General features: G+C 34.9%; 1 protein-coding gene and 1 long non-coding RNA gene across 3 annotated transcripts in view; both read right to left on the minus strand.

The window, feature by feature from the left end:
- LOC122015104 (callose synthase 7-like) overlaps window positions 1-6,532 on the minus strand; it is a 59,140-nt gene extending 52,608 nt beyond the window's left edge. For both annotated transcript variants that reach the window (XM_042571793.1, XM_042571792.1), the window contains exons 1-2: window positions 5,922-6,532; window positions 5,166-5,266 (exon numbers count right to left, since the gene is read on the minus strand). In XM_042571793.1, coding sequence (XP_042427727.1) covers window positions 5,166-5,266; window positions 5,922-6,171 — 351 coding nt within the window. In that variant the 5' untranslated portion in view covers window positions 6,172-6,532. The remainder of the gene's footprint in view (window positions 1-5,165; window positions 5,267-5,921) is intronic.
- A 3,675-nt stretch (window positions 6,533-10,207) lies between these two features.
- Window positions 10,208-10,725, minus strand: LOC122014802. The gene is made up of 3 exons (XR_006120770.1): window positions 10,655-10,725; window positions 10,378-10,424; window positions 10,208-10,247 (listed from the first exon to the last, which is right to left on the minus strand). It is a non-coding gene; the product is annotated as an uncharacterized LOC122014802 (long non-coding RNA).
- Between the last annotated feature and the right edge of the window lie 15,364 nt (window positions 10,726-26,089).

A 26,089-nucleotide genomic window follows, 5' to 3' on the forward strand; every position in this document is an offset into this window, starting at 1 on the left:
TTAGCGGATCCATTTACAAAAGGTTTGAATAGAAATCAAATATGTTGCACATCAAGAGGAATGAGATTAAAAATCTACAAATAAGAACATTCATAGTAGTAACCTAACCTTGTTAATTGGAGATCCTAAGATCTTGTTTCAATGGGACAATGAAATTATGAAAATTCGTGTAATCACTTGGACTATTTCCCCTCTCATTCCTAGGATGGAAATGTACTACCCATAATATATAGTGAGGTTAAGTTATAAACTATTAATAGTTCTTATACTTGAAAAAGTAGAGTATGGTAGGATACTCTTTATAGGAGGTCACCTATATAAGTGTGAAGATGGACTACTTCAATGAAATACTTATGAATTCGAAATGTTGTCCATAGCCAAAACAAACAAAACAATGAGAACTATAAAGAAGTGAGAAATGTTATTGTGTAGGTACCATTGTCTTAGTTTACACAAACGGCTAAGTAGTTCAAGACATCACGTTCACTACGCAGACAAGCTACCTCTCCTGAAGTGATAACATGCATACATTAACTTTCATTCATGTGGGGGATTATTGGAAATTTAATGCGAATGAGAAATTAAATCTAGATCGTTGGGTCAAGATTGACAAATCTTGCTCATCCAACTTGAAAGTTTTAAGTGTCTCTTCATTGGTTCAATCTGAACCATTAATTTCAAAAAAGAAGGCATCTAATGAAGAGGTATTATGTCTCTTGGGAAGGGATGCAATCTAGACCATCCAATTCAAGTTTGATGGATGGGATCTAATTGAACAAGAGGTTCTTATACCCTTTTATTTGGTATAAATAAGATCCCTCACATTCTCATTTTTCATTCCAATAAAAAGCAAAGCAAGTATTGCATTCCATACTTGCATTTAGAGAGTTCGAGATGCTTCTTCAATTCGGAGGTCTTGCAATTTGCAGTGTTGCTATTGCAAGATAAAGTCGTTGTATCTTGGGAGATGACTGTCGTGTTCCGTGAGCACCATGTGCGAGGTAAATTCGTCTTAAAGAGATAGAGTCTAACTCTAGCCTCGATTTCGCCAAAGCGGTGTTATACTGTTATTTTGCCCATGCTCGGATTACACAACCACCAGACCCAGCACAATTTACTCCAAATCATTTTGGAATGGAACAGGATCTCATTTTGAAATCAATTTGGAAAATTCTTAAATAAAGTTCAATAATGATGGCATAAAATTCATGCAATAAACCACAAATAGTTGGGACAAGCACGATGGCGACAATATTGATGAATGTGTTAGTGATAGTATAATAAAGATAATTGGATTAATTGATTCATTGCTATGTAATTGCATACTATGAGTAATTTTTTCATATAATTACTAGATTGCAATAAAAGATTCTAATAGTGATACTATTTTAGCAATAGATACTAATTTTCCTCTATATTGCTTCTACGCAAAGAAACTCACTTTTGCACCGAATGAATTTCAAATCCAAGCATGAAAAAAATCAAATGTGTGTTTTTTTTTTTTATCTTAGACAAATAAAATTTTAAAACTTTTTCATTCCCTCATTCCTTCCATCAAAGGAATAATTGAACAAAATCTTCACTCTTTTTTCCCTAATTGCTTCCTTCTTTTGTAGGAAATAGAGGTTTGATTGAAAAATTAAGAGTTGGTTTATGCAATTAAAATTGACTACAAAAAATAAATTTAATAAGAAATAAATTAAATTTTAAAATTCTAAAAGCCAAAATAAATTCTACAAGTATTGAAGAAATTATTTTAATTAGTTTACAAGAGCTGAAAATTAATAACTTCATTTAAAATTATTTCTAGATTAACTATGAGGTGAACTACTAATTAATAAGCTTTTAAAGCTTAGTAAATTTTTTCCTAAAACCTAGGAATTGATATATAGGGATTTAAAGGTGGTTGGGGATGACCTATATAAATGTCTCATGAACTGAGACATACAGAAATTAAGAGAGACATAATGTAAGTGTGCTACAAGACCTTGCAAAAAAACCTTGGTCATCATCACCGCTCACCTCCCTCATTGTGTCATCAACCCCCTTATGGGTATTCAACCATCTCCTTCTCATTCATCATTTAGAAAAGTGGATACTCTCTCCTCTTGCGGATGGTAGCACCTCTTCACCAGGACAAGTGCTCTAGGCCATGTAAATATAGAGATTGATCATCTTCCCGTGAGTAGCTTCCACGAGGTATTATACTAATTGAAAAAATGGTTTTTAAATTTGTATTTAATCCTAACATACATTGCAGGTGAAGAAAATTTAAATTTGTCAAGTTTTCGCCATGTTGCAAGATCTTCCCCTGCGGCAATCTCAACAAAATCCTATGCCAAACTTAACATTGTTGCCACTATTAAAGATCTCAAAGAACATCCTAGATTAGGAAAATTTCCATTTACAGTTCCACGTTGTTAGGTGCAATGCCACTTTTAAGTTGAGTGAGATTCAAGACTACAAAAATATTTAAAGAATTGAACGCTCATGTTTTGAAGTATTTAGTATACAAAGTTTTGCAAATAAATAAATTACACTATTCTTTTCTTAAAAACCATTAAAAACAAATTAGCAATACTAATATACAATGATTGGGTTTTCAATAACTGATGCCCATTCATTAATTTCTTCATTGAACTTATTATTAAACATCTTTTGTATACTCTAAGTGTCCTCTGATGAATGAATCATATGAACAATCATATAACATCACACAACAACTATGATTATCCCTTTGGATTACAAATGTCTAATATATTCACAAAGTAAGCATATTTGTCCAGTTTGTCAACTCTGAAAATTTACAATTATACAGTAATGGAAAGTAATTCAGAAATTAAAGTTAAACTATTATAATACAAAAGAATTAGAAATATAGGTCGCAGCGTAATCAATGTTTAATAATAGATTTCTAAGTTATTCACTATGTTTATCTGGCCCCAGCTAGCACTAAAAAGTTATGTTTGCTGACATATATATTGCAGGCTTGCTTCTCAAAACCTTAGATACTTAAGAGAGCTCCTGAAAGAAAATTGACGTATCAAAATAGAGGTGTGCACATTACAAGCACTTTTTATAGAGATTAGGACAAGTTGCCAAGTCAGACTATCCTACATCAGGATATTGTATCTTTTGATGGAAAGTTGCCAATTGTACTCTGAAAATAAGCAACTATCCATACTGTTTCAAAATGACTAGTGATCCAGGTGCCCATAAACACACTAAGCAAGCATAAAACATTGTAATAGAAAAGTTATGGTTGCAATTATGTTCTTATATAACATGCATTGACAAGATGATATACATCCTCCATCTTGAGGGTAGGGATGTAAACGAGCCGAACGGTATTACGCTCGAGCTCGGCTCGTTTAAGTTATATTCGGGCTCGAGCTCGGCTCGAGTTCGAATCGAGCTTTTATCACAAGACTCGAGCTCGACTCGTTTTAGAATTATCAAGCTCGCAAACAATTCGAGCTCGACTTGTTATTAACTCGATTATCAAAATTAACGAGTCAAACTCGTTAAGCGAGCTCGAGCTTGTTTTCGGACTCGTTTAGAGCTCGTTTTGGAGCTCGTTTTTTTGCTCATTTTAAAGCTCATTTTAAGGCTCGTTTTAGAGCTCGTTTTTTTGCTCGGTTTAAGGCTCGTTTTTTTGGCTCGCGAGCCTATAAACGAACATGTTCGCGAGCTCACGAGCCGAATATCCTTAAGCTCGGCTCGATAAAACTATCGAGCTCGAAATTGAGCTCGAGCTCGGCTCGATAAGATAAACGAACGAACTCGAACGAGCTTTTTACCGAATCGAGCTCCGAATAGCTCGCGAACCGTTTGGTTCATTTACATCCCTACTTGAGGGAAAGTGTCGCGTATATATGAAATTGAATTATTGACATACAAGTAGAGGATTAAGTGCAAATAGGAAAAAGTTAAATGGGCTGTGAAAATGCTGGTTAAACATGGAAACTAAAGAAAAAAATAAATGAGAAATAATGAATAGATGCAATTGTTAGTAATAGTGCCATAAACACAATGGGAGGCCTTAAATTTAAACACACAAGATGTGTTTTTAAACTATAAACCTAGTCGCTCTCTCTGCTTTCTCTCTTGTATCATGTCATCGTTGTCATGTCATACCCCTCATTCAAACACTAGCACCTCTACACTATGACAAGATCCCAAACCATGTGAACAAGTAGAGATGGAGCAAATTTTTATGCACGAAGGTACCAACATTATTCAAAAAAAAATATTTGTTCCTTCTCAGCTTGATCTAAGTTCACAGGGTAAAACAAACGTGTAAATATTTAAAATGATCATTATTGTTGCATTGTGTAGTTTCTACCATTACAACAATACAATTAATTTTAAATGATATTCTGATCTCTGAGCATAAGTCGACCTTAACCCCTCGAGCTGTGTGGACAAGTAGAGTTCATGCAAATTTTGGTGCAACTACCATGAATGTATTAACATTATTCAAAAAATAATTCTATTTTTTGTTCCTTTTCAATTTGATCTATGCTCACAAACTAAAGTAAACATGTAAAAAAAATTAAAACAATCATGTTTGTTATGGTTAAAATCTTCCTTAATCACAACACCAAGTGTTAGATTAAGAAAATGTGGAACCGCCACATCAGTGGCCTAGAACCTGTCCCACGAATATGGAGGGAGGTAAATGAAGTTACACAGTTGAAAGCGCATGGCCAAGACATTAACCCCAGGTAATGACACCCCGAGGATCGAACCCTGAACCTCTCAGCCACGAAACCATGCGCCCTTAGTTGTGCTACGCCCTGGGGACACCAAGTGTTAGATTAAGGTTTTGGCTTGTTATATAAAAGTATATAATTTTGTGTCTTTCCTAAAAGCTTAAACCATTAGGATTCGACATAGCAAGCAAATATTATCAAAAAAGAAAACAGCCTCATTATTCTGATTTACTCTGTAAGATCCAAGACAAATCCCACCTAAAGAACGAATAAGTGTTAAGACTAAGATTTTGACTGGTGAAACAAAAATATACAATTTTGTTACTTTCCTAATAGCTTAAAACCATTAGGATTTGGTATTCCAGGTAAAATCTAATAAAAAAAAACAACATGATCAAGAAGATACAAAAATATTGGGGGAAAAATCATTATCAATTAATATATATGTACCCTTTCTAGCCTGCGTAAGAGGTATGTTTTGAATTGACGAACACCACGCATGCTTGATGTAGGATCCAGATTATGGGCCTTCTCAAATGCATGAAAACGACCTTGATCAGAAAGAAAAAAAAACAATTCCCATCAATCATATAAGATTTCAAAAAGATTATGCAGAATAGTATGGAAATGTTAGCAATTTGAAATTTTAGTAACCACCAAAGAAAAATAAACTCACTATCTTGGAGAAAGTCTAGGTGGCATTCATCAGTTAGTAAGCGATAGAAAAGGAGAAACAAAAGTCAGTACTACCAGACACTCTAGTTATCCCAAATTCCCTTGCCCTTTAGTTTTATGTTGGTCATTCTCCCCTAGGCTATCCTACAAAACTGAAGGTATTGAATCCACGGAGGTTATGGGAATTAGATGGCATGTTTGAAAAATTAAAATACAGGACTTTAATATCTTGAGAACTAATTCAATGATGATATACCACATAGCTCAAACGAGAAGATAAGTGAACGAATGCAGTCCTACATACATTGAGTATGCGAAAACCGCTTAAAGATCTTGAGCAACCCTCCAGGCAAGACCAAAGGTCAAAAGCTAGATAATGTATATAGATACTGCACCGGCATAGTTGAGTGCTCTATGTTTAGAAAATATAGAGGAACAACGAAATTTACGTTTGCTATATCGCAACATTACACTTTGGACATCATCAAGAACAATATACGAGCTAAGCTCGGAGTAAGGTGGAGTTTTTACAGAGATAGGCGACTCGAGGATTATCCTGCTCGATCTCGTTGGCCACGCGAAGGATGGGAACGATCGAAGCGAGTGAAGCGGGGACGAGCTCACTGTCGGCTGGGGCCGGTGGGGCGGGCGCATCCTCCTCCTGCTGCACGTCATGCGTGGTCTGTATCCGTGTCATCTTCCTCGATAACGTCCTCCCCATCTTAGGCCCGCCGGAGGTCTCCCCTCCGCCTGTTGCAGGCTGCTTGCCGATGCTCGCCATCTCCGTACGCCCTTTACCTTTTCCCTTTCTTCTTCCTCTTGCTCCTTGGGTTTCTTCTGGTTCCAAGAGAAAGAGATCAAGGGCGAGACGGCGGGCATTCTCGCTATATGTATTGGATCGGTTCCTTCGATCGATCAGAAGGCTACTCGGCGATCCTTTTTCTGCTTTTTGGCGGAAGATTAGCTTCTTTTGCTTTTTTCTTGTCGCCGATCTCAACTTTTTACGGGGTAAAGAGTTGTGGCATTGGGGTTGGAGTATCCAAGCAAGGAATGAGGTAAAGCGAAAGAAAAGAAAAAGAGAAAGATAGGAGACGGGAAGAAGAATTGTGTCAGTGGAAGTGATAGTGGACGGGAGGAGGTGGATCAGTATAAGAATGCATTAAATATTGCGGTCGACAACTTAATCAATTAGTTAGTGATGAGGTTTCCGTTTCGGCACGGTAAGAATAGAATAGATCCCTTACCCTTTGCATGCAGTTAAATCAAAACGAGTTAAATTATTTAAAGTATATATATAAAAATAATCGAGTGACAAATTTAATTTGGATTTATCTTAGAGTTGACTATATGAGTATTTTTATGTTATTAAACTCTAATTTTAACTGTATTATGATCTATACTTACATAATAATAAAAATATTCTCCTATATAGAAACATGTTTGGCTTTTTAATTTACATCTCTATATACGATTATGGGTAGGTCGTGTGGGGTGCTTGGTATTAGTGTATAATATTTTATAGAAATATATATGTAAATAAATTTTATATTATTTTATTATTACTAACCCAGCATTTTTTATCTTTCTCTTCCTCGTTTTATGTGTATATTTATCATAGTTTTATATCATCTAATCGGAGTATTTATTGTTCATATAAGTATATGTCCGTATCATATTAAACATGTCTCTCAGAGTTTTTCCTAAATAGATATAACTTTGATTTTCTCTTTAATGTTCTAATTTCTTATTTTGTCAATTCTCGTATGTCCACACATCCACATTAACATCTTCATCTTTGCAGCTTTCATCTTCTGCTCATATGCTTGAGTCATAGTTCAACATTCAGTGTCATATAACATAATAGGTTTAACGGCCATTTATAGAATTTTTTTTAAGTTTAAAGGTACTTTACGATCACATAAAACACTCGATGCTCTCCTTCATTCATCCATCATATGTGTATTTTAGTAAGACATCTCTCTCAGCCCCCAGAGCTTAGCGCAGATGGTGGGCGTATGGTATCTCTGGTATAATGGTCAGAGGTCGATTCTTAGGAACTGACGACATGTGGTTTATCTCACCATACGCCTAAGGCTTATATACCTGTATTTACCTCCCTCCATATCTATGGGGCTAGTACTATGGGCCGTTAATGTTAGGGTTCAATCAAAGTCCCACATTGGAAAGATTTGGAAAAGATCATGGGTTTAAAAGGATACATGATATCTCCATTGGTATGAGACCTTTTAGGTAGAGCTCAAGAGCAAAGTCATGAGGGTTTAGGCCCAAAGTGGACAATATCATGTCATTATGGAGATATGTGGACATCCTTCGGTCCCAACAAATGATATCAGAGTCATGGTCCAGATTAGATGCCACGTGGGGCAACCTTGAACAAAGTTGAGGGTGGGCTCGGAGTAGGTCAGGGTGACCGAATGTTCGCAGGCAACCCGGAGTAGGTCAAGGTGATCAGATACTTGCAGAGAGCCCTGGAGCAAGTCAGGGTGATTGGATACTTGTGGGGAGGCAAATAGGTCAGGGTGACCGGATATTTGCGGGGAGGCTCGGAGCAGATCAAGATGACTGGATGCTTGCAGGGAAGCCCGAAGCAAGTCAAGGTGATCGGATACTCGCAGGGAGGCTCGGAACAAGTCAGGATGACTAGATGCTTGTAAGGAGGCTTGAAGCAGGTCAGGGTGACCAGATACCTGCGAGGAGACGAATAGGTCAGGGTGATTGGATGCTCGCAGGGAGGCCCGAAGCATGTCAATATGACCGAATGCTCGCAGGGAGGCTCAGAGTAGGTCAAGGTGACCGGGTGCGCATGTTTGAGGGGAGACCCAAAGCAGGTCAGGATGACTGGATGTTTACGGAGAGGTCTGGAGCAGGTCAGGATAACTGGATGCTCGCAGGGAGGCCTGAAGCAGGCAAGGTGACCGAATGCTCGCAGGGAGGCCTGAAGCAGGCAAGGTGACCGAATGCTCGCGGGGAGGCCGGGAGTAGGTCAAGGTGACTGGGTGCGGATGCTTGCGGGGAGGCCTAGAGCAGGTCAGGATGACTGATGCTTGCGGGGAGGTTTAGAGCAGGTCAGGGTAACTGGATGATCACAAGGCAGCCTGAAGCAGGTCAAGGTGACTGAATGTTCGCGGGGAGACCCGGAGTAGTTCAGGGTGACCAGATGCTCACAAGGAGACCTGGACCATGAGAGTAATTGTGGTCCTTCGTTTGAGGAGATGATTGTTGGGGTTCAATCAAAGGTCCACATTGGAAGGATTTGGAAAGATCATGGGTTTAAAAGGATGCATGATATCTCCATTGGTATCACTACAACAAAAACTGCAAACGACAACGGATATTATCCATTGTCGTAGGGTCAAAAATCTGTTGTAACTGAGGGTGTTGTAGAATGTATTGTCCTACGACAACGGTTTTGAATCCGTTGTCTTTGTAGACATTTGACAACGATTTTTATCCGTTGTTGTTTATATGCTCAAAATTTGTTTATGAAGGATACGACAACGTTTTAAAACCGTTGTGGTAGATAATTTCAACAACAAATATAAACCGTTGTGGTAGACCTTTTTTACAACAGATATAAACTATTATGGTAGATAATATTTACTCGTTTTGTATTTTACAATAGTTATAAACTGTTGTAATATAATTTTAATATGCTTTTACAACTGATAAAACCGTTGTCTTTTATCACTTTTCACAAAAAAAAAAAAAAACCGTTGTGGTTTACGTATTTTTTACAACGTTTCTAACCGTTGTCTTTAATGTTCATGTTGTAACGTGATAATACCAAACAACAATTATATTTTTAATATAAGCAAACCACCAATACAAAATATACAAAATGAGTTGTATTCATCAAATTTAGTAGTATCAAACCATAAATCACATGTTTTCCATTACTGTTCTTCATATGACTTTTACACATTAGCAAGGCAATTTATAACCTAACAAAGCTCACTCCTTGCATCCAAAATCTCAAGCCTCACGAATTGCCCGAGTTACATCCTGCAAGAGAAAAATTAAACAAAACTTATCAAAGAAAAATATAAAATATAAGAAAAAAGATAATTGTAGTAAGTACTGCTTGAACTATAACTATAGAATAAACATTTCGCATAGCTCTAATACCTGGACATGAGAGAAGGATTTCCAGAATTCCAGGACAACACTCAATGTCTACAAAACGGAAGAGAAAATTCTACATAAAATCTACATAAAATATAAAGCAATTCCAGGACAACACTCAATTCCTGTGGAATAACCGAAAGTGAATCCAAGAGCAAGGCAGTTCAACATAGCATCAAGGGAAAACAGCATGGTTCCTTGGTTTAAACAAGTTCAAATGGAGCAGAAGTCTCGAATTGGATTAGTCATTTGAGGAGAAGTGTCTATACATCACTAAAACTAGTAGTACGATGTCACCAAGAACACTTATGAGAAACCGGGATGAAATAGATAAGGATTTAGATATTTGGCCTTAGCATCACCAAATAGCTGCATTGAAGCTTCGAGACTCATAGTTGTAAGATAGTTACATCCTAGTGAAAACTGTTAGATGATAGTTCTCAGAGCCATAAGACTTGTGCTAGAATCATGGACTAGATGGCAGTAAGGCAAATGCCATAGTCCAATAAGCTTCCTAAAACAAACAATAACATATGAAATGAAGCATTCATAAACAAAAATAGAACAAAAAAGTATGCACATTAAAGCACCTGAATGGCTGGCATACGGTCTGTTGTGACCTCATCTGCAAATAGATCAAGAGTTTTCCCATTCTTTTTGAGTGTAATGAATCTCATTTTATCTTTGAGAGAGAAAGACCTTTCATTTGAAGGACTACAAGGAATTGTTTCAACAAAATGAATGATTGATCATGAATGTCATATAAACACAAAAGTGTGCAAGAAACAATTTTAACAGGAGTCACTACATGTAAGAAAGTTTGATATTGAGGTGAAAGACTTACAATTGGTAAAATTTGTTTGCCATCATGTCATGAATGTTTCTTATAAACTACACAAGAGAGACAGATTATTCACATTACTTGCATCTTGTGTACTGAATTATAGTAAAACAACAGAACAAAGGACAATGAACATTATAATCATTTCAAAAAATTTATGGGATATAAACTAGACTCCGCATTTTTTAAACTAGTTAATCATATGACACTTATGCAAGTAATATACATGATTAAACTTACACCACAACGATGTTGGAAAAAAAAGCAGTACATCTTCTACCTTCAATGCCATGTATGCATCTTCCATGGCACGTCGTCTAAATATGAAGTCAGCTCGTCGTAAGTCGGCCTGGTCAAACTCAAAATGTTTTGAAGAAAATTATACAGTTATAATTAGATGTAAAATAAATATATCAAAAGACACTTTAACAGGGTTGTTATGGTCATCAATAACAACTTCCACAAACTCCATAGTCACACAGTCGCATAATTTCTTCCATTAACTCATAAAAGAAACTATAATCCACACTTGATATCCAATATACACATAATATTATGGACAATAATTAACTTGCAATATTATGAGAAAACAAGCAGAATATTAGCTCAGCAACCAAAACTAAACTATTTCATATATTCCTTGGACGCAATCTACAATGGAGTATGTAGCACATTTCAACAAACACTTTGGTAGCTTGTTAAAGTTTTATTCAGTAACCATTCCTCCAAAAAAAATTTAAAATTATAAAGGCTGGTCATCAGTTTTTTTTTTTTTTTTGCCTACATGTTGTGTTTTCCCTCCCTCTTCCACTCTGATTTAATACCCTTCCATTCCTCACATTTAAAAAAGATTTCAAATGGCTGTGAAATACATCTACCCTATCAAGTTTGGTTCAAAACACTCGCCAGATGATTGCTTCATTCTTATGAAGCCACTGTAGTTTCATTCCGAATGAAATTTCCTTTTAGATTGAGAAATAATACAATAATCTTCATTCCAGAATATTGAATATAGAGGATCTTCTTTACAACTCAAAATAAAATTTGATGATGGTTTTTCCAAATAAATAATGAAGGAAAAAGTAGAAAATCACGACTAAAGAAACTGAATAATTACTGTTAAATACTACAGAAAAAGAGAAACCTCTAAGGCTCCATCACTCCAATGCTGATCTGCTACTCTCTTAAGATCAGATTGAGCCCTGTCCTTCAAGATATGCATGAATAAATCAAGCCATGCAAATAAAAAAGAGATTTTTGGCTAAAATTGGAAAAGCTAAGCTAGAAAACATACAGTGGCTAAATGCTTCAACCGAGCAGCCTTTTCCTTAACACCAAGGTCAATCTTCCTTGTGTCCCCCCTTGCACGAGCTTCCACATTACATAAATGTTAGCACTTCAAAAATATTGAAGGAACTCTAAAGAACAAGTGAAAACTCTGTTATATTCAGATAAAGTATAGACTAAAGAAGATGTTATACCATCAAGCTTAAGAAATCCAAGTCGAAGAACAACAGCATCTTGGCGTGCCCGATCATTTAGTCTTGTTATGCCACTAGTGCATAAAAATTCCATGGAAAAATATCACCAAAGCAAAACAATAATAAACAAGCGAAAAGATGATATCAAAACAAATGGCGACATAGTCAAAAGGTTGCACAGAAATGTAGTCTGACCATACATCTATGACCATTTGAATTAGCAATTTAGTTATGAGTAAGCTAATTAATTAAACTGGAGACTACAAAAGAAGTTTAATTGTAAAAAAAAACATGAAAGAAAAAAAAAGAGAATCTAGAGTATACCATATCGATCACATTTCACTCAGAATAACAACAATGAATTATTTCATAGTTTCTTAAAGCGAATGGTCTTTCTCAAAATGTTGATCCGGTATAATGTGATACATTTGAGAATGAGCTTATAAATCCACTTCGGCCGATAATTGTTATTTTGCAAGAAATCTTGCCAGCCATATTTGCAACTAGTTGATGCAACTATGCAACTTATTAAGAATTAATTAAACAGAGCGTCAACATTTATCCAATCTTCTGCAGCAAGCTTTCAGGCATATGTTGTTGAACCTTCACACATGCTGATGACCTGAAGAGTGTTAAGTTCCATATGAGCATCTCTATCAAATTATATGGTATGAGTATAAAATCATGTTAATATGTAAATTAGTACATGTAAGCACATACTACATTATCATAATCTGCACATAGCACAGGCTTCTCCTTGAGGAAAAAGGAGCTGCTCTTGGCACAAGTTCCATGCCAACATGCTAACAATCATGAGTTGGAATTACATAAATGTATCTTTTCTCTTTAAAGGAACCCCAAAAATCTCATCAATCCAAGAGAAACTAAAGATATGGGGAAAAAGACAAAGGGAAATTATAAATCGACCCCAAATACATAAAAATACCATCTTTTGATGGCAGACGAGTCGCAAGCCCCAAAATAACACAAATAACGCCGAAAAAGAATGTTGCACGCCCGGATCGTGAACACTGAAGCACAAGGAAAGCAGATCCAGCCCTCCCAGACCAGACATCAGCAGAACTAGGATGAAACCCAAGAAACAAGACAAAAAATGGGAGCAAAGCGCGAGTAAAACCACACCTTGTGTCAAGTTTAGACCTTAAGATCGCTAGACAGGCAGTGAGCAAGGGTTCCAACTCTTACACTGCAGTCCACATCTCACCATGGAACATAGAGAGAGCGAAGTGGGGGGATGGGAAAGGGAGAGGGAATGGAAAATTTCTTAGGGTTCGAGAATGCGAAGGGGAAACACGGCGCTAAAAAGATTTTCGGAGAGAGGGAAAGCAAAACTGCAGGGGGAAAATGACGAAACGAATAAAGTCAAAGACAACGGTTTTATCAAAACTGTTGTCGTAGCCCCTAAAAACGCGCTTAAAGACAACGGTTTATAAAACCGTTGTAAAAAGTGTTGTTGTTTTAAAAAGAAGTTGCTCAATGACAACAGTTTTCACAAAACCGTTGTCTTTTATATTTAATGGGGAGTTCAAAGACAACGATTTTGGCAAAAACCATTGTCTTTGAGTGCATACGCAACGCTTTCTCTTAAAACCGTTGTCGTAGGGGTGTTGTCTTTTAACATTTTTGTTGTAGTGTATGAGGTTTTTGTTAGAGTGTATACTAAAAGCCTAGCTTTTGGTATAAACATTTATCTAGAAATAAGAATCACATTGGTCAAATGTCTACATTTATGATAAATGAAGTTGTTCAATTAATTTATACTGTAGATAGCATGGTGTGTGGTGTCACATACAGAGGATCATGTTATCAGTACCTTATAAATTATAAACAGTAGCTCACGACCATAATGGAAAGGAACAAACCATTGGAAGGTCGTAGTGTAATTAGGTATTAGTTTATCTTAACTATATAATTACACTAGTACACTTAGAGTGTATTGAGTAGGACCATTAGAGGTCGTTTCTTTTATATTAACTTTATAAAGAAACAAAGACCTCAGTTATTATGGAAGTGTGTGCTCTTAATCCTAATATAATAACAAGCACATATATTTGATATTTATTTCTTTAATTTATCAATGGGTGAGATTAGTTCGATGAATCAATAAGCCCGATAAGTTGGGAAATGATATCACTTATAGTGTGTGTTGTTGATTATAGAAGGAAACTGTCCTAGTGATCTAGGTTGAGAATGTCCCCAAGAGGAGCTCATAAGGATTGTCATGTTAAACCCTGCAGGTGGACTTAGTCCGACATGACGATGAAGTTGAGTGGTACTACTCTTGGAGCTAGATATTAATTAAGTGAGTTGTCAGTAACTTACTTAATTAGTGGACATTTGTTATCGTAAACACAGGGAGACTAACACACTCATAATAAGAAGGAGCCCAAAATGTAATTTGGGATTGGTACGGTAGTTCAATAATAGTTCTTTAGTGGAATGAATTATTATTGATGAAATTAAGTTGTGTGTTGGCGAACCCGGGATGCTTAATTTCATCGGAAGACCAAAACCAATTCCTCCTCTCGGTCCCTATCGTAGCCTCTAGTATATAGAGATTTATACCCACCGCATACCCACCTTCTTACCCATCCAATGGGGCCGGCCAAGCTAGCTTGGAACCCAAGCTAGGGCCGGCCAAGACCAAGTGGATGAGCCATGTAGGTGGGCGACCAAAGCTTGGGTCCCAAGCTTGGGTGGCCGGCCACTAGAATATTAAAAAGGATTTTTATTAAAATTATTTCTTATGTGGATATCATGATTTTAAAAGAAAGTTTAAAAATTAAAAATTTCCTTTTATAACTTTCTACAAAAGATTAAGAGAAGAGATTAATCTCTTTCCTTATTTGTAGTTTAAAAGGATGGTTTTAATTTTTGGTAAAAACTTTCCTTATTTGTAAATCATCTACATGTTTAAAAGAGAGTTTAAAATTTGAAATCTTTCCTTATTTGTTGATTAAAGGAGGATTTTAAATTTTAAGAAAACTTTCAATTTTAATCATGTTCATGATTTAAAAGAGAGTTTAAAATTAAATATTCTCTTTTATAAGTTTCTACAAAAGATTAAGAAAAGATTTGATATCTTTCCTTATTTGTAGATTAAAAGATATTTTAATTTTTAGAGATAACTTTCTTTTTATCCACATGTTTAAAAGAAATATTTTAATTTATAAAATTTCCTTTTTATTAACCACCATGAAGGGAAAAATTATTTGAGAAATTTTTATAAATTTCCGGAAGCAAATTAGGAAGTTTTAATTCTTGTGTGAATTAAAATTTCCTTGATTAAAGGGATTAAGGTGGCCGGCCATTAACATGATGAAAATAAAATTATTTTTAATTAAATAAATTTTCCTTTTCAATGGAAAAAGAATTAAGGAAGTTTTTATTAAATTTTCCTTATTTGCCAAGACCAAGGATTATAAAAGAGGGGGTAGAGGAGGCTTCAAGGTAAACGTCTCTATTATTTTTCTCCCTCTTTTCTTCTTTGGGTATGGCCGGCCCTTTCTTTTCTCTCCTCTCCTTTGTGTGGCCGAAACTCTCTCATGGTGGAGATAGCTTTGGTGGCCGGATCTAAGAAGGAGAAGAAGGAGAGAAAAGAAGCCTCTTTTCTAGCATCCCTTGGAGCATGGTGGTGGTGGCCGAACCTCTTCATCCTAGAAGAAGTTTTGATGGCCGAAACTTACAAGGAAGAAGAAGGTGCTTGGTGGTTCTCATCTCGGAAGATCGTTGCCCACACAACGTCCGAGGTTAGAAGAGGAATACGGTAGAAGATCAAGAGGTTTTTCTAAAAGGTATAACTAGTATTTTTCTTTCCGCATCATACTAGTTATTTTTGGAAATAATACTAAATACAAGAGGCATACGATTCTAGTATTTCGAATTTGTTTTCGATATAGTGTTCTTTTGTTTTTCTTTTCCTTGTGATTTGATTGTTCTTTTCGGTTAACCTAAAGTTATTTTAGGAAATTAAATATTAGCTTTCCATAAAAGGTTTTGTCTAGTCGGTGGTGGTTGCTCCCATATCCAAGAAGGCCATGTGCCTCGCCACGTCAGTACTGGGAACCAATTATGAAAATTAATATTTAATGGAATTTATAACTTAAGGTGATTTGGGTCGAACGTGTTAAGTTCCGCAGGAGATCCAAGTCTAAACCTAAAAGAACAAATAGATTAAGTTTTGGATCAAACGTGTTAAGTTCCGCAGACAATCCAAAATTTAATTTAAAAGAACACATGGTAGCTAGGAAAAGGTTCAGACCTTTGTACAAAATTTTTGTACAGTGGAACCTCTAGGTTTTTCGAGTAGCAACCAACAATTGGTATCAGAGCTAGGGTATTGCCTCTGTGTATTTGGTATTAGTTTAATTATGCACATGTCATACATAATTTAGGCAGGTTAATAGTAGGATGTGCTAACTTTATGGATGCAGGATCCAACTATTATGGCTTATAGTTATTATGTGTGTGATTGGACCCTTGGACATGTCAAGGGCATTTTATTGTGTGTGTATGATTGTATTATAAAATACAGCAGGAACTGTATTTAGTTTTATTAGAATTTTATTTTTTGATCTAGATACATGTACATTCCTTCGAGGAATATAGGATCGAAAAATGTAAAATTCTATTTATGTCGCGGATCGAGTCTTGCAAGGCGTGGAACCTTTTGAGGACCAGAGGCGCAGCGGAACAAGGAGCGAGATGGATGCAACAACTAGACCCGGTGGCGGTGGCCAAAGATGGCAGCAGCTAGGGTTGGCAACACACGGAGGACAACTAGAGATAAAAGTCATAATAGTTGAAAATTAGATTTTCTATTTATTGCTTTTATATTGTGCTGTGTGTGCATGTTGGTTTACATATTTAGTAGGCTAGCATAGTTAAAATTCCTCATTTATAAATAACTAAGTGGGAGAGGAATTTTTAAGTAAATCTCATGGTCTCCATTACTGGTTTGTAAGTGATGCAAACAAGCTTACGCGTTGGCTCTGAGTGCCTTCCTCCATAACGGATGAGCTTGTTTGTGGATCACTAGAACAGACTTTCATTTTTGGATGACTATAGGAAGTTAATTAAGAGCGTGTGATCTTCCCCAACGGAAGGGGCATAATCTTATTAATGGACTTAGTGTCAAGTAATGATATACACTTAGACACATTTAATAGTATCCTCCCCAACGGAGTCACTACTATCACTTGTGTGACCAAAGGAAAACCAACTATTGATTTGTCATAAAACTAGATTGGCGACATAATAAAATTAATAAACCCCTCTTATAAATGTTTGAATTTGTATACGTCCACACTAACGTGGCATACAAGATTCATGATGTTTGAGGTAATTTTATTTGTCAAAAAGTTATATTGACAAGATAGTCAATGGGTAAAACCCTCCTCTTACAAATGATGAATTTGTATACGTCCACACTAACGTGGCATGCAAAATTCACGGTGTTTGAGGTGTTGGTGAATTTAAATAATATTGTTTGAGGAATCAATGTTATTTTAAATTCAAAGAGTTTTGACCAAATATTTGATCAAAGACAGATCAACTATTAATTTTATTCGTCATAAAGTAAAGTTGACGAGATAATAAAATTAATGAATAAAATCTCCTCTTCGATTTTGTATACACAAAATTCATGGAGATTTTAAGGAGTTGATCTTGACCAAATATTTTTGTGATTCTTAGGATGTTTGTCAATTCTAGTAGTCATACTATAGAAAAGACTTAGTAGTCCCAATTGTAATGATTGGAAATAGGACTTGGACATTAAGGTAGTGTCTTCTTAGAACTAAGAACAATTTAGGTGTATTTAATTCATTAGTTGAAACATGTCTAGTGGTGTTATCTACCAGAACCTGGAGTGTAGATACAAGATGTCATTAATCATGTCTGCAATTCATTGCAGGGTTCCAGGAAACCCGACAACTAAATGAAAGGTAAATCACCGTCCACATGGGCACTACTGTAAAAGTGGTAGCTGTTGCAGTGGGAGATGTTTATCCTTTGATAAGAATAAAATATGGATTTTAAGTAATTGTCTTTACGTACCAAGTTTAGAAAGAACCTGATTTCAGTTTCTAAACTATTATAGATATTGTGTCTATTTTGATAACAAAGTTGTTATCAAGAAAAATAGGGAAGTTATCTATTCTGGTATGATGGTTGACAATTTATAATCCAATAACTCGCACGATGCAACAAATGGAAATTAGTAACACATCTTCTAATTTTAAGAGAAAGCAACCTTCGGAAATGAACCAATTATATCTTTGGCATCTAAAGCTAGGTTATACTTGAGTAGGATTCATTGGTAGCTGATGAACTTTTGGGTTCATTGGTAGAGGAAATCTTTCCAACCTGCGAGTCTTACTTGGAAGGAAAATAACCAAGAAGTTTTTAAGTCCAAGGGGTATGGAGTCAAAGATATGTTGAAATCGGTTCATTCTGATTTGTGTGATCCTATGACTATCCAGACAAGAGGTAGTATTGAATATTTTGTCTATTTTATAGACAACTATTCAAGATACAAATAAATTTACTTAATGTACCGCAAGACTAAGTACTTTGATTAGTTCAAAGAGTACAAGGCTGATGCGGAGAAATGTTAAAGTAAAAGTCACTATGGTAAGATCGTAGTGGCAAGTACCTCTTAGGAGAATTTAGGAGTCACTTATCAAAAGTAGGGATTCAATCCCAACTAACTGCACCTGGTACACCCCAACAGAATGGTGTAGAAAAAGGAAAGTATAGGACTCTTATGGAAATAAGTAGATTGATGAGTTATTTAGAATATTACCAAAATCATTTTAAGGATATACTGTAACGACCGAACTTATACTGTAACTGCAAGGCGGACTCTCTACAGTTTCTTTGCTAACTGCAGCTAAATTACTAATGCGGAAAATAGGCAGAATAAAAAAAATTGGACGAAACTCACTTGTTTGTGGGTTATCCTAGAGAAATGAAAGTAGGTTTATAGTCTTAAAAATCAGAAGGTCATTGTTAGCATCAATGACCGTTTTTTAGAAAAGGACTATGTAATAAACTATGTGCCCATAAGAAAATTTGTTCTTAAGGAAATAATAAAAGATATGTCTAATCTAGTACCAACTGTACAAGATGAGATACCACAAGGAAACTGCAACACGTATCACAAATGATACACAATTACAGAAAGTGCCTTGTTGTAGTGGGAGAGTTGTTAGGCAACCTAAATAGGTTCATGTTTTGGGAGAGTTTTTGGACTCGATCCCTGGAGGACATGAACCTGATCTCCGGTCATATAATGAAAGCACTCCAAGATAAAGATGCAGCATCTTGGCAAAGAGTAATAAATAACAGAATTAGAATATATGTATTCTAATAAAATCTGGAAGCTTGTAGAATCACCAAATGGTGTAAAAACCGTTGGGTGTAAAAAGGTCTATAATAGGGAAAGAGGGATAGACAGGAAGGTAATAACTTTCAAAGCAAGGCTTGATGAAAAAGGAAACTTTTTCACTGGTAGTCATGCTTAAGTCTATCCGGATTCTTTTATCTATTTGGCAAGTGGATGTCAAGACAGCATTCCTTAATGGAAGTCTTGAAGAAAGCATCCATATAAAGCAACTAGAAGGGTTCATTGCAAAGGGCTAAGAGCATCTTGTGTGCAAGCTCAATCAGTCTATGGACTGAGGCAAAGCTTCAAGGTCTTAGAACATCTGGTTTATCAAAGTCTATGGATTTAGTAATCGGATAAGTCTTGTGTATACAAAAGGTGTGATGGAAGCGTGGTGGTATTTCTTGTACTATACGTAGATAATATTTTTTGTAGTTGGAAACAATATCAAAATGTTGTCAGAAGTAATGGTATGGTTGTCCAAATAATTCGATATAAAGGACTTGGGAGAATGTATATATTCTTGAGATCAAAGTAATAAGTGATCGCAAGAAAAGAATATTTTACTTATCCCAAGCTTCATATAAATCCTTGCTCGTTTTAAGCATGCAAAACTCCAAGAAAGGTTTCTTAACTTTTCAGGATGGAGTAACTTTATCTAAAGATATGTCTCTGTAGACATCAAAGGAGATAAAGGAAATAAAGAAAGTTCTTTATGCTTCGGCTGTCGGAAGCCTAATGTATGCTATGCACGAGATCAGAAATCTGTTTTGCCAAGGGCATAGTTAGGAGATATCAAAGTAACCCTGGACAAAGATAGTGGATTGCAGTAAAGCATATATTGAAGTACCTTAGAGGCACTAGAGAATATATGCTAGCTTACAAGGCAGTTAATTTGGTCCTTGTGGGTTGCATGGATTTTGACTTCCAATCGGATAGGGATAATAATAAGTCAACCTCGGGGTTTTGTGTTTACTTTAGGAGGTAAAGTCATAACTATGGAAGAGTGATAAGCATAGGTGTTTTTCTGGACTCCACCATAGAAGTTTAGTATATGGAAAGCCTCTGAGGTAGCCATAAAAGCTGAATGATCAATAACCTCAAGATAGACTTAGATATGATTTCTGGTTTGTCCAAAGATTATTACAATTTATTGTAATAATATTGGTGCAGTAGCAAACTCGAAGAAACCATAAGTCTATAAAGGCAAGTAAACACAATAGAGCGCAAGTACCACCCAATACGAGAAATCGTATAAACGAGGAGAAGTTGTTGCTGCCTAGAATGCATCAGATGATGACCTATAGATCTTTTCACTAAGGTTCTTAAGGCGAGAGCTTTTGATGGACATGTTGAAGGGTTGGGAATCAGATGTATGACAGCAGATATGACAGCTTAGTCTTTTAGTATAAGTGGGAGATTGTTAGAGTGTATACTAAAAGCCTAGCTTTTGGTATAAATATTTATCTAGAAATAAGAATCACATTGGTCAAATGTCTACATTTATGATAAATGAAGTTGTTCAATTAATTTATATTGTAGATAACATGGTGTGTGGTGTCACACACAGAGGATCATGTTATCAGTACCTTATAAATTATAAACAGTAGCTCACGACCATAATGGAAAGGAACAAACCATTGGAAGGTCGTAGTGTAATTAGGTATTAGTTTATCTTAACTATATAATTACACTAGTACACTTAGAGTGTATTGAGTAGGACCATTAGAGGTCGTTTCTTTTATACTAACTTTATAAAGAAACAAAGACCTCAGTTATTATGGAAGTGTGTGCTCTTAATCCTAATATAATAACAAGCACATATATTTGATATTTATTTCTTTAATTTATCAATGGGTGAGATTTAGTTCGATGAATCAATAAGCCCGATAAGTTGGGAAATGATATCACTTATAGTGTGTGTTGTTGATTATAGAAGGAAACTGTGTCCTAGTGATCTAGGTTGAGAATGTCCCCAAGAGGAGCTCATAAGGATTGTCATGTTAAACCCTGCAGGTGGACTTAGTCCGACATGACGATGAAGTTGAGTGGTACTACTCTTGGAGCTAGATATTAATTAAGTGAGTTGTCAGTAACTTACTTAATTAGTGGACATTTGTTATCTTAAACACAGGGAGACTAACACACTCATAATAAGAAGGAGCCCAAAATGTAATTTGGGATTGGTGCGGTAGTTCAATAATAGTTCTTTAGTGGAATGAATTATTATTGATGAAATTAAGTTGTGTGTTCGGGGCGAACACGGGATGCTTAATTTCATCGGGAGACCAAAACCAATTCCTCCTCTTGGTCCCTATCGTAGCCTCTAGTATATAGAGATTTATACCCACCGCATACCCACCTTCTTACCCATCCAATGGGGCCAGCCAAGCTAGCTTGGAACCAAGCTAGGGCCGGCCAAGACCAAGTCGATGAGTCATGTAGGTGGTCGGCTAAAGCTTGGGTCCCAAGCTTAGGTGGCCGGCCACTAGAATATTAAAAAGGATTTTTATTAAAATTATTTCTTATGTGGATATCATGATTTTAAAGAGAGTTTAAAAATTAAAATTTCCTTTTATAACTTTCTACAAAAGATTAAGAGAAGAGATTAATCTCTTTCCTTATTTGTAGTTTAAAAGGATGGTTTTAATTTTTGGTAAAAACTTTCCTTATTTGTAAATCATCTACATGTTTAAAAGAGAGTTTAAAATTTGAAATCTTTCCTTATTTGTTGATTAAAGGAGGATTTTAAATTTTAAGTAAACTTTCAATTTTAATCATGTTCATGATTTAAAAGAAAGTTTAAAATTAAATATTCTCTTTTATAAGTTTCTACAAAAGATTAAGAAAAGATTTGATATCTTTCCTTATTTGTAGATTAAAAGATATTTTAATTTTTTAGAGATAACTTTCTTTTTATCCACATGTTTAAAAGAAATATTTTAATTTATAAAATTTCCTTTTTATTAACCACCATGAAGGGAAAAATTATTTGAGAATTTTTTATAAATTTCCGGAAGCAAATTAGGAAGTTTTAATTCTTGTGTGAATTAAAATTTCCTTGATTAAAGGGATTAAGGTGGCCGGCCATTAACATGATGAAAATAAAATTATTTTTAATTAAATAAATTTTCCTTTTCAATGGCAAAAGAATTAAGGAAGTTTTTATTAAATTTTCCTTATTTGCCAAGACCAAGGATTATAAAAGAGGGGGTAGAGGAGGCTTCAAGGTAAACGTCTCTATTATTTTTCTCCCTCTTTTCTTCTTTGGGTATGGCCGGCCCTTTCTTTTCTCTCCTCTCCTTTGTGTGGCCGAAACTCTCTCATGGTGGAGATAGCTTTGGTGGCCGGATCTAAGAAGGAGAAGAAGGAGAGAAAAGAAGCCTCTTTTCTAGCATCCCTTGGAGCATGGTGGTGGTGGCCGAACCTCTTCATCCTAGAAGAAGTTTTGATGGCCGAAACTTACAAGGAAGAAGAAGGTGCTTGGTGGTTCTCATCTCGGAAGATCGTTGCCCACACAACGTCCGAGGTTAGAAGAGGAATACGGTAGAAGATCAAGAGGTTTTTTTAAAAGGTATAACTAGTATTTTTCTTTCCGCATCATACTAGTTATTTTTGGAAATAATACTAAATACAAGAGGCATACGATTCTAGTATTTCGAATTTATTTTCGATATAGTGTTCTTTTGTTTTTCTTTTCCTTGTGATTTGATTGTTCTTTTCGGTTAACCTAAAGTTATTTTAGGAAATTAAATATTAGCTTTCCATAAAAGGTTTTGTCTAGTCGGTGGTGGTTGCTCCCATATCCAAGAAGGTCATGTGCCTCGCCACGTCAGTACTGGGAACCAATTATGGAAATTAATATTTAATGGAATTTATAACTTAAGGTGATTTGGGTCGAACGTGTTAAGTTCCGCAGGAGATCCAAGTCTAAACCTAAAAGAACAAATAGATTAAGTTTTGGATCAAACGTGTTAAGTTCCGCAGGCGATCCAAAATTTAATTTAAAAGAACACATGGTAGCTAGGAAAAGGTTCAGACCTTTGTACAAAATTTTTGTACAGTGGAACCTCTAGGTTTTCCGAGTAGCAACCAACAGTTTTTTGGGTAGAGCCCAAGAGCAAAACCATGAGAGTGTAAGCCCAAAGTGGACAATATGTGGACATCCTTCAGTCCCAACAATTTAGATAATGGATCTACCTTTTTTAAGTAAAACATCTCTCTCAATCCCTCTATTATTTTGTAAAAAATAATATTAAATATTTAAACCTCTCAGTTCCAGATAACTTGATATTTCCTATCTTAACAATTATCTCATTACGTTTAATATTGTTAAACTTAAATACTATATATTATATATTTACTCTAGTAAGGTTAAAACCTTTCACTTCTAGTGTTTCCCATCAAGATTCTAATTTAGCATTTACTCCTTCACGTGTCTCATCTACCAAAATAATATCATCTACAAACAACATACACGGTACTATCTTGAATGTGTCTAGTGAGTTCATTTATAATTAGTGTAAAACAAATAAGGATTTAGAGTCGATCTTTGATGTAATCCTATCTTTATTAGAAATGTTTCAGTTAATCCGCTTGAAATCTTCACTTTGGTTGTTACATCCTCATATATATTCTTAATTAGTTCAATATATACTACACTAACAACTTTTTTTTTAATTCTTCATATAATTACTCTTGGGACTCTATCATAAGTTTTTTCTAAATCAATGAGTATCATGTGTAAATCTTATTTTTGCTCGCAGTACTTTTCAATTTATTGCCTGAAGAGATATATAACTTCTATTGTTGACCTTTTAGGTATGAATCTAAATTGATTTTGGTCATCATGGTCTCCTTCCTTAATTTTTTTTTCTATTACTCTTTTCGAAAATTTTATGGCATGACTCATTAGTTTAATACTCTTATAATTTGCACAATTTTGTATATCTCCCTTGTTTTTATATGAGGCAACTAGAGTACTTATCCACCATTGATTAGACATTTTTTTCATTTTCAATATCATGTTAAATAATTTTATAAGTCATTCAATATTTTATTTCTCTAGGCACTTCCATATCTTTATCAAAATATTATCTAGTTTAAGAGCTTTTCTATTGTACATCACATTTAAAGCTTATTAAGGGCAGCCCGATGCACGAAGCTCCCGCTATGCGGGGTTCTGAGGAAGGATCCATTGTACGCAGTCTTACCCTACTTTTTGCAAGAGGCTATTTTCTGGATTTAAACCTGTGATCTTTTGGTCATATGGCAACAACTTTATCGTTGCACCAAGGCTCCTCTTCCATTTAAAGCTTATTCTACTTTTAAAATTTGAATGTATGATAAAAAATTTAAATTTCTATACTCATTTGACTTACTTAAATTACCTAAGTTAAGTTGATCATCTAAACTTTCATTAAAAAGTCGATGAAAATATATTTTCCACACTCTTTTATTTCTCTATCATTTACTAGGACCATATCGTATTCATCTTTAATACATTTTATTTGGATAAGATCTCTTGTCTTCCTTTCTCTCAATTTATCTATTCTATAAATGTTTCTTTTCCTTTCTTTTGTATCCAATTTTTAAAATAATTGTTCAAAAGTTTCAATTTTTACTTCATTTACTACTTTCTTAGCCTATTTCTTAACTATTGTATATTCTTTTTAAGTTTTTCTCGTTCTTACAAATATATAATTCCTTATAAGTTATTCGTTTTTTTCTTCACTTTCTCTTGTATTTTCTCATTCCACTACAAAAATTCCTTACTTTGTAGTATATATCCCTTTAACTCACTGAAAATACTCTTAGCTACTATTTTCAACTTTGATATCATCTTATCTCATGTCGTATTAGAGTTAATGTATATTTCACTTAATATTTGTACTCCTATATTCTCCTTAAATATGTATTATTTTTCATCCTTTAACTTATAATATTTAATTGTAGGAGTCATGTATATTTTTCTTCTATTGATAATATGCTTGAGACATATATCCAACACTACTAACCAATATTGGATAGTTAGATTTTCTCTATGGATGACCCTGCAATCTTTATAAATTTTTCTATCCCTCTTCCTAACCATAAGAAAATAAATTGATTATTTATTATTTTCAGTTTTGAACATGAGCAAGTATTTTTCTCTTTTTTTAAAAAAATATATTAATTAATATAATGTCATATTCTATCATAAAATCTAATATAGTTTTTCCTTCTTTATTTCGCATTTCAAACTCATAACCCTCATGTACCCCCTTCATATTCTTTATTTTTTACTCTAATATGCTTATTTAGATTGTCTCTTAATAAAATCATTTTATTTGAAAGAATGTTTAGTAATACTTCATCTAGGTTATCCCAAAACTTTGATTTGATAGTTTAATCTAATCCTACTTAAGGTGTATATAAGTTAATTACGTTCATAGTTTCTTTAGTCACTACCATCTTAAGAGCTATAATTCTATTCCTTTTTCTAACTACTCCTATAACTTCATCTTTTAACAAACTATTTATAGCAATACTCACTGTATTTCTTGTTATTAGTGTAATTTACACTAATAATTAAACTCAAATTTTGATGTATAACAAATGTTAAAGTTAGATCATATGTTTTCTAATGTGGTTAAAAAGTGTGTAGACGAATTGACTTAATGGATCTAGAGTACCAGACACCAGACTGAAGTCCATTTAGGTCAAGAGGACTAGATAATTAGCAGGAAATTCAGTTAAGTCAGCAGGACCAGATAATTGGCAGAAAGTCCGGTTAGGTCAAGAGGACTAGATAACTGGCAGAAAGTCTAGTCTGATCAGTAGAACT

This window comes from Zingiber officinale, chromosome 8B (assembly GCF_018446385.1).
Source record: "Zingiber officinale cultivar Zhangliang chromosome 8B, Zo_v1.1, whole genome shotgun sequence".
Classification (NCBI taxonomy): Eukaryota; Viridiplantae; Streptophyta; class Magnoliopsida; order Zingiberales; family Zingiberaceae; genus Zingiber; species Zingiber officinale.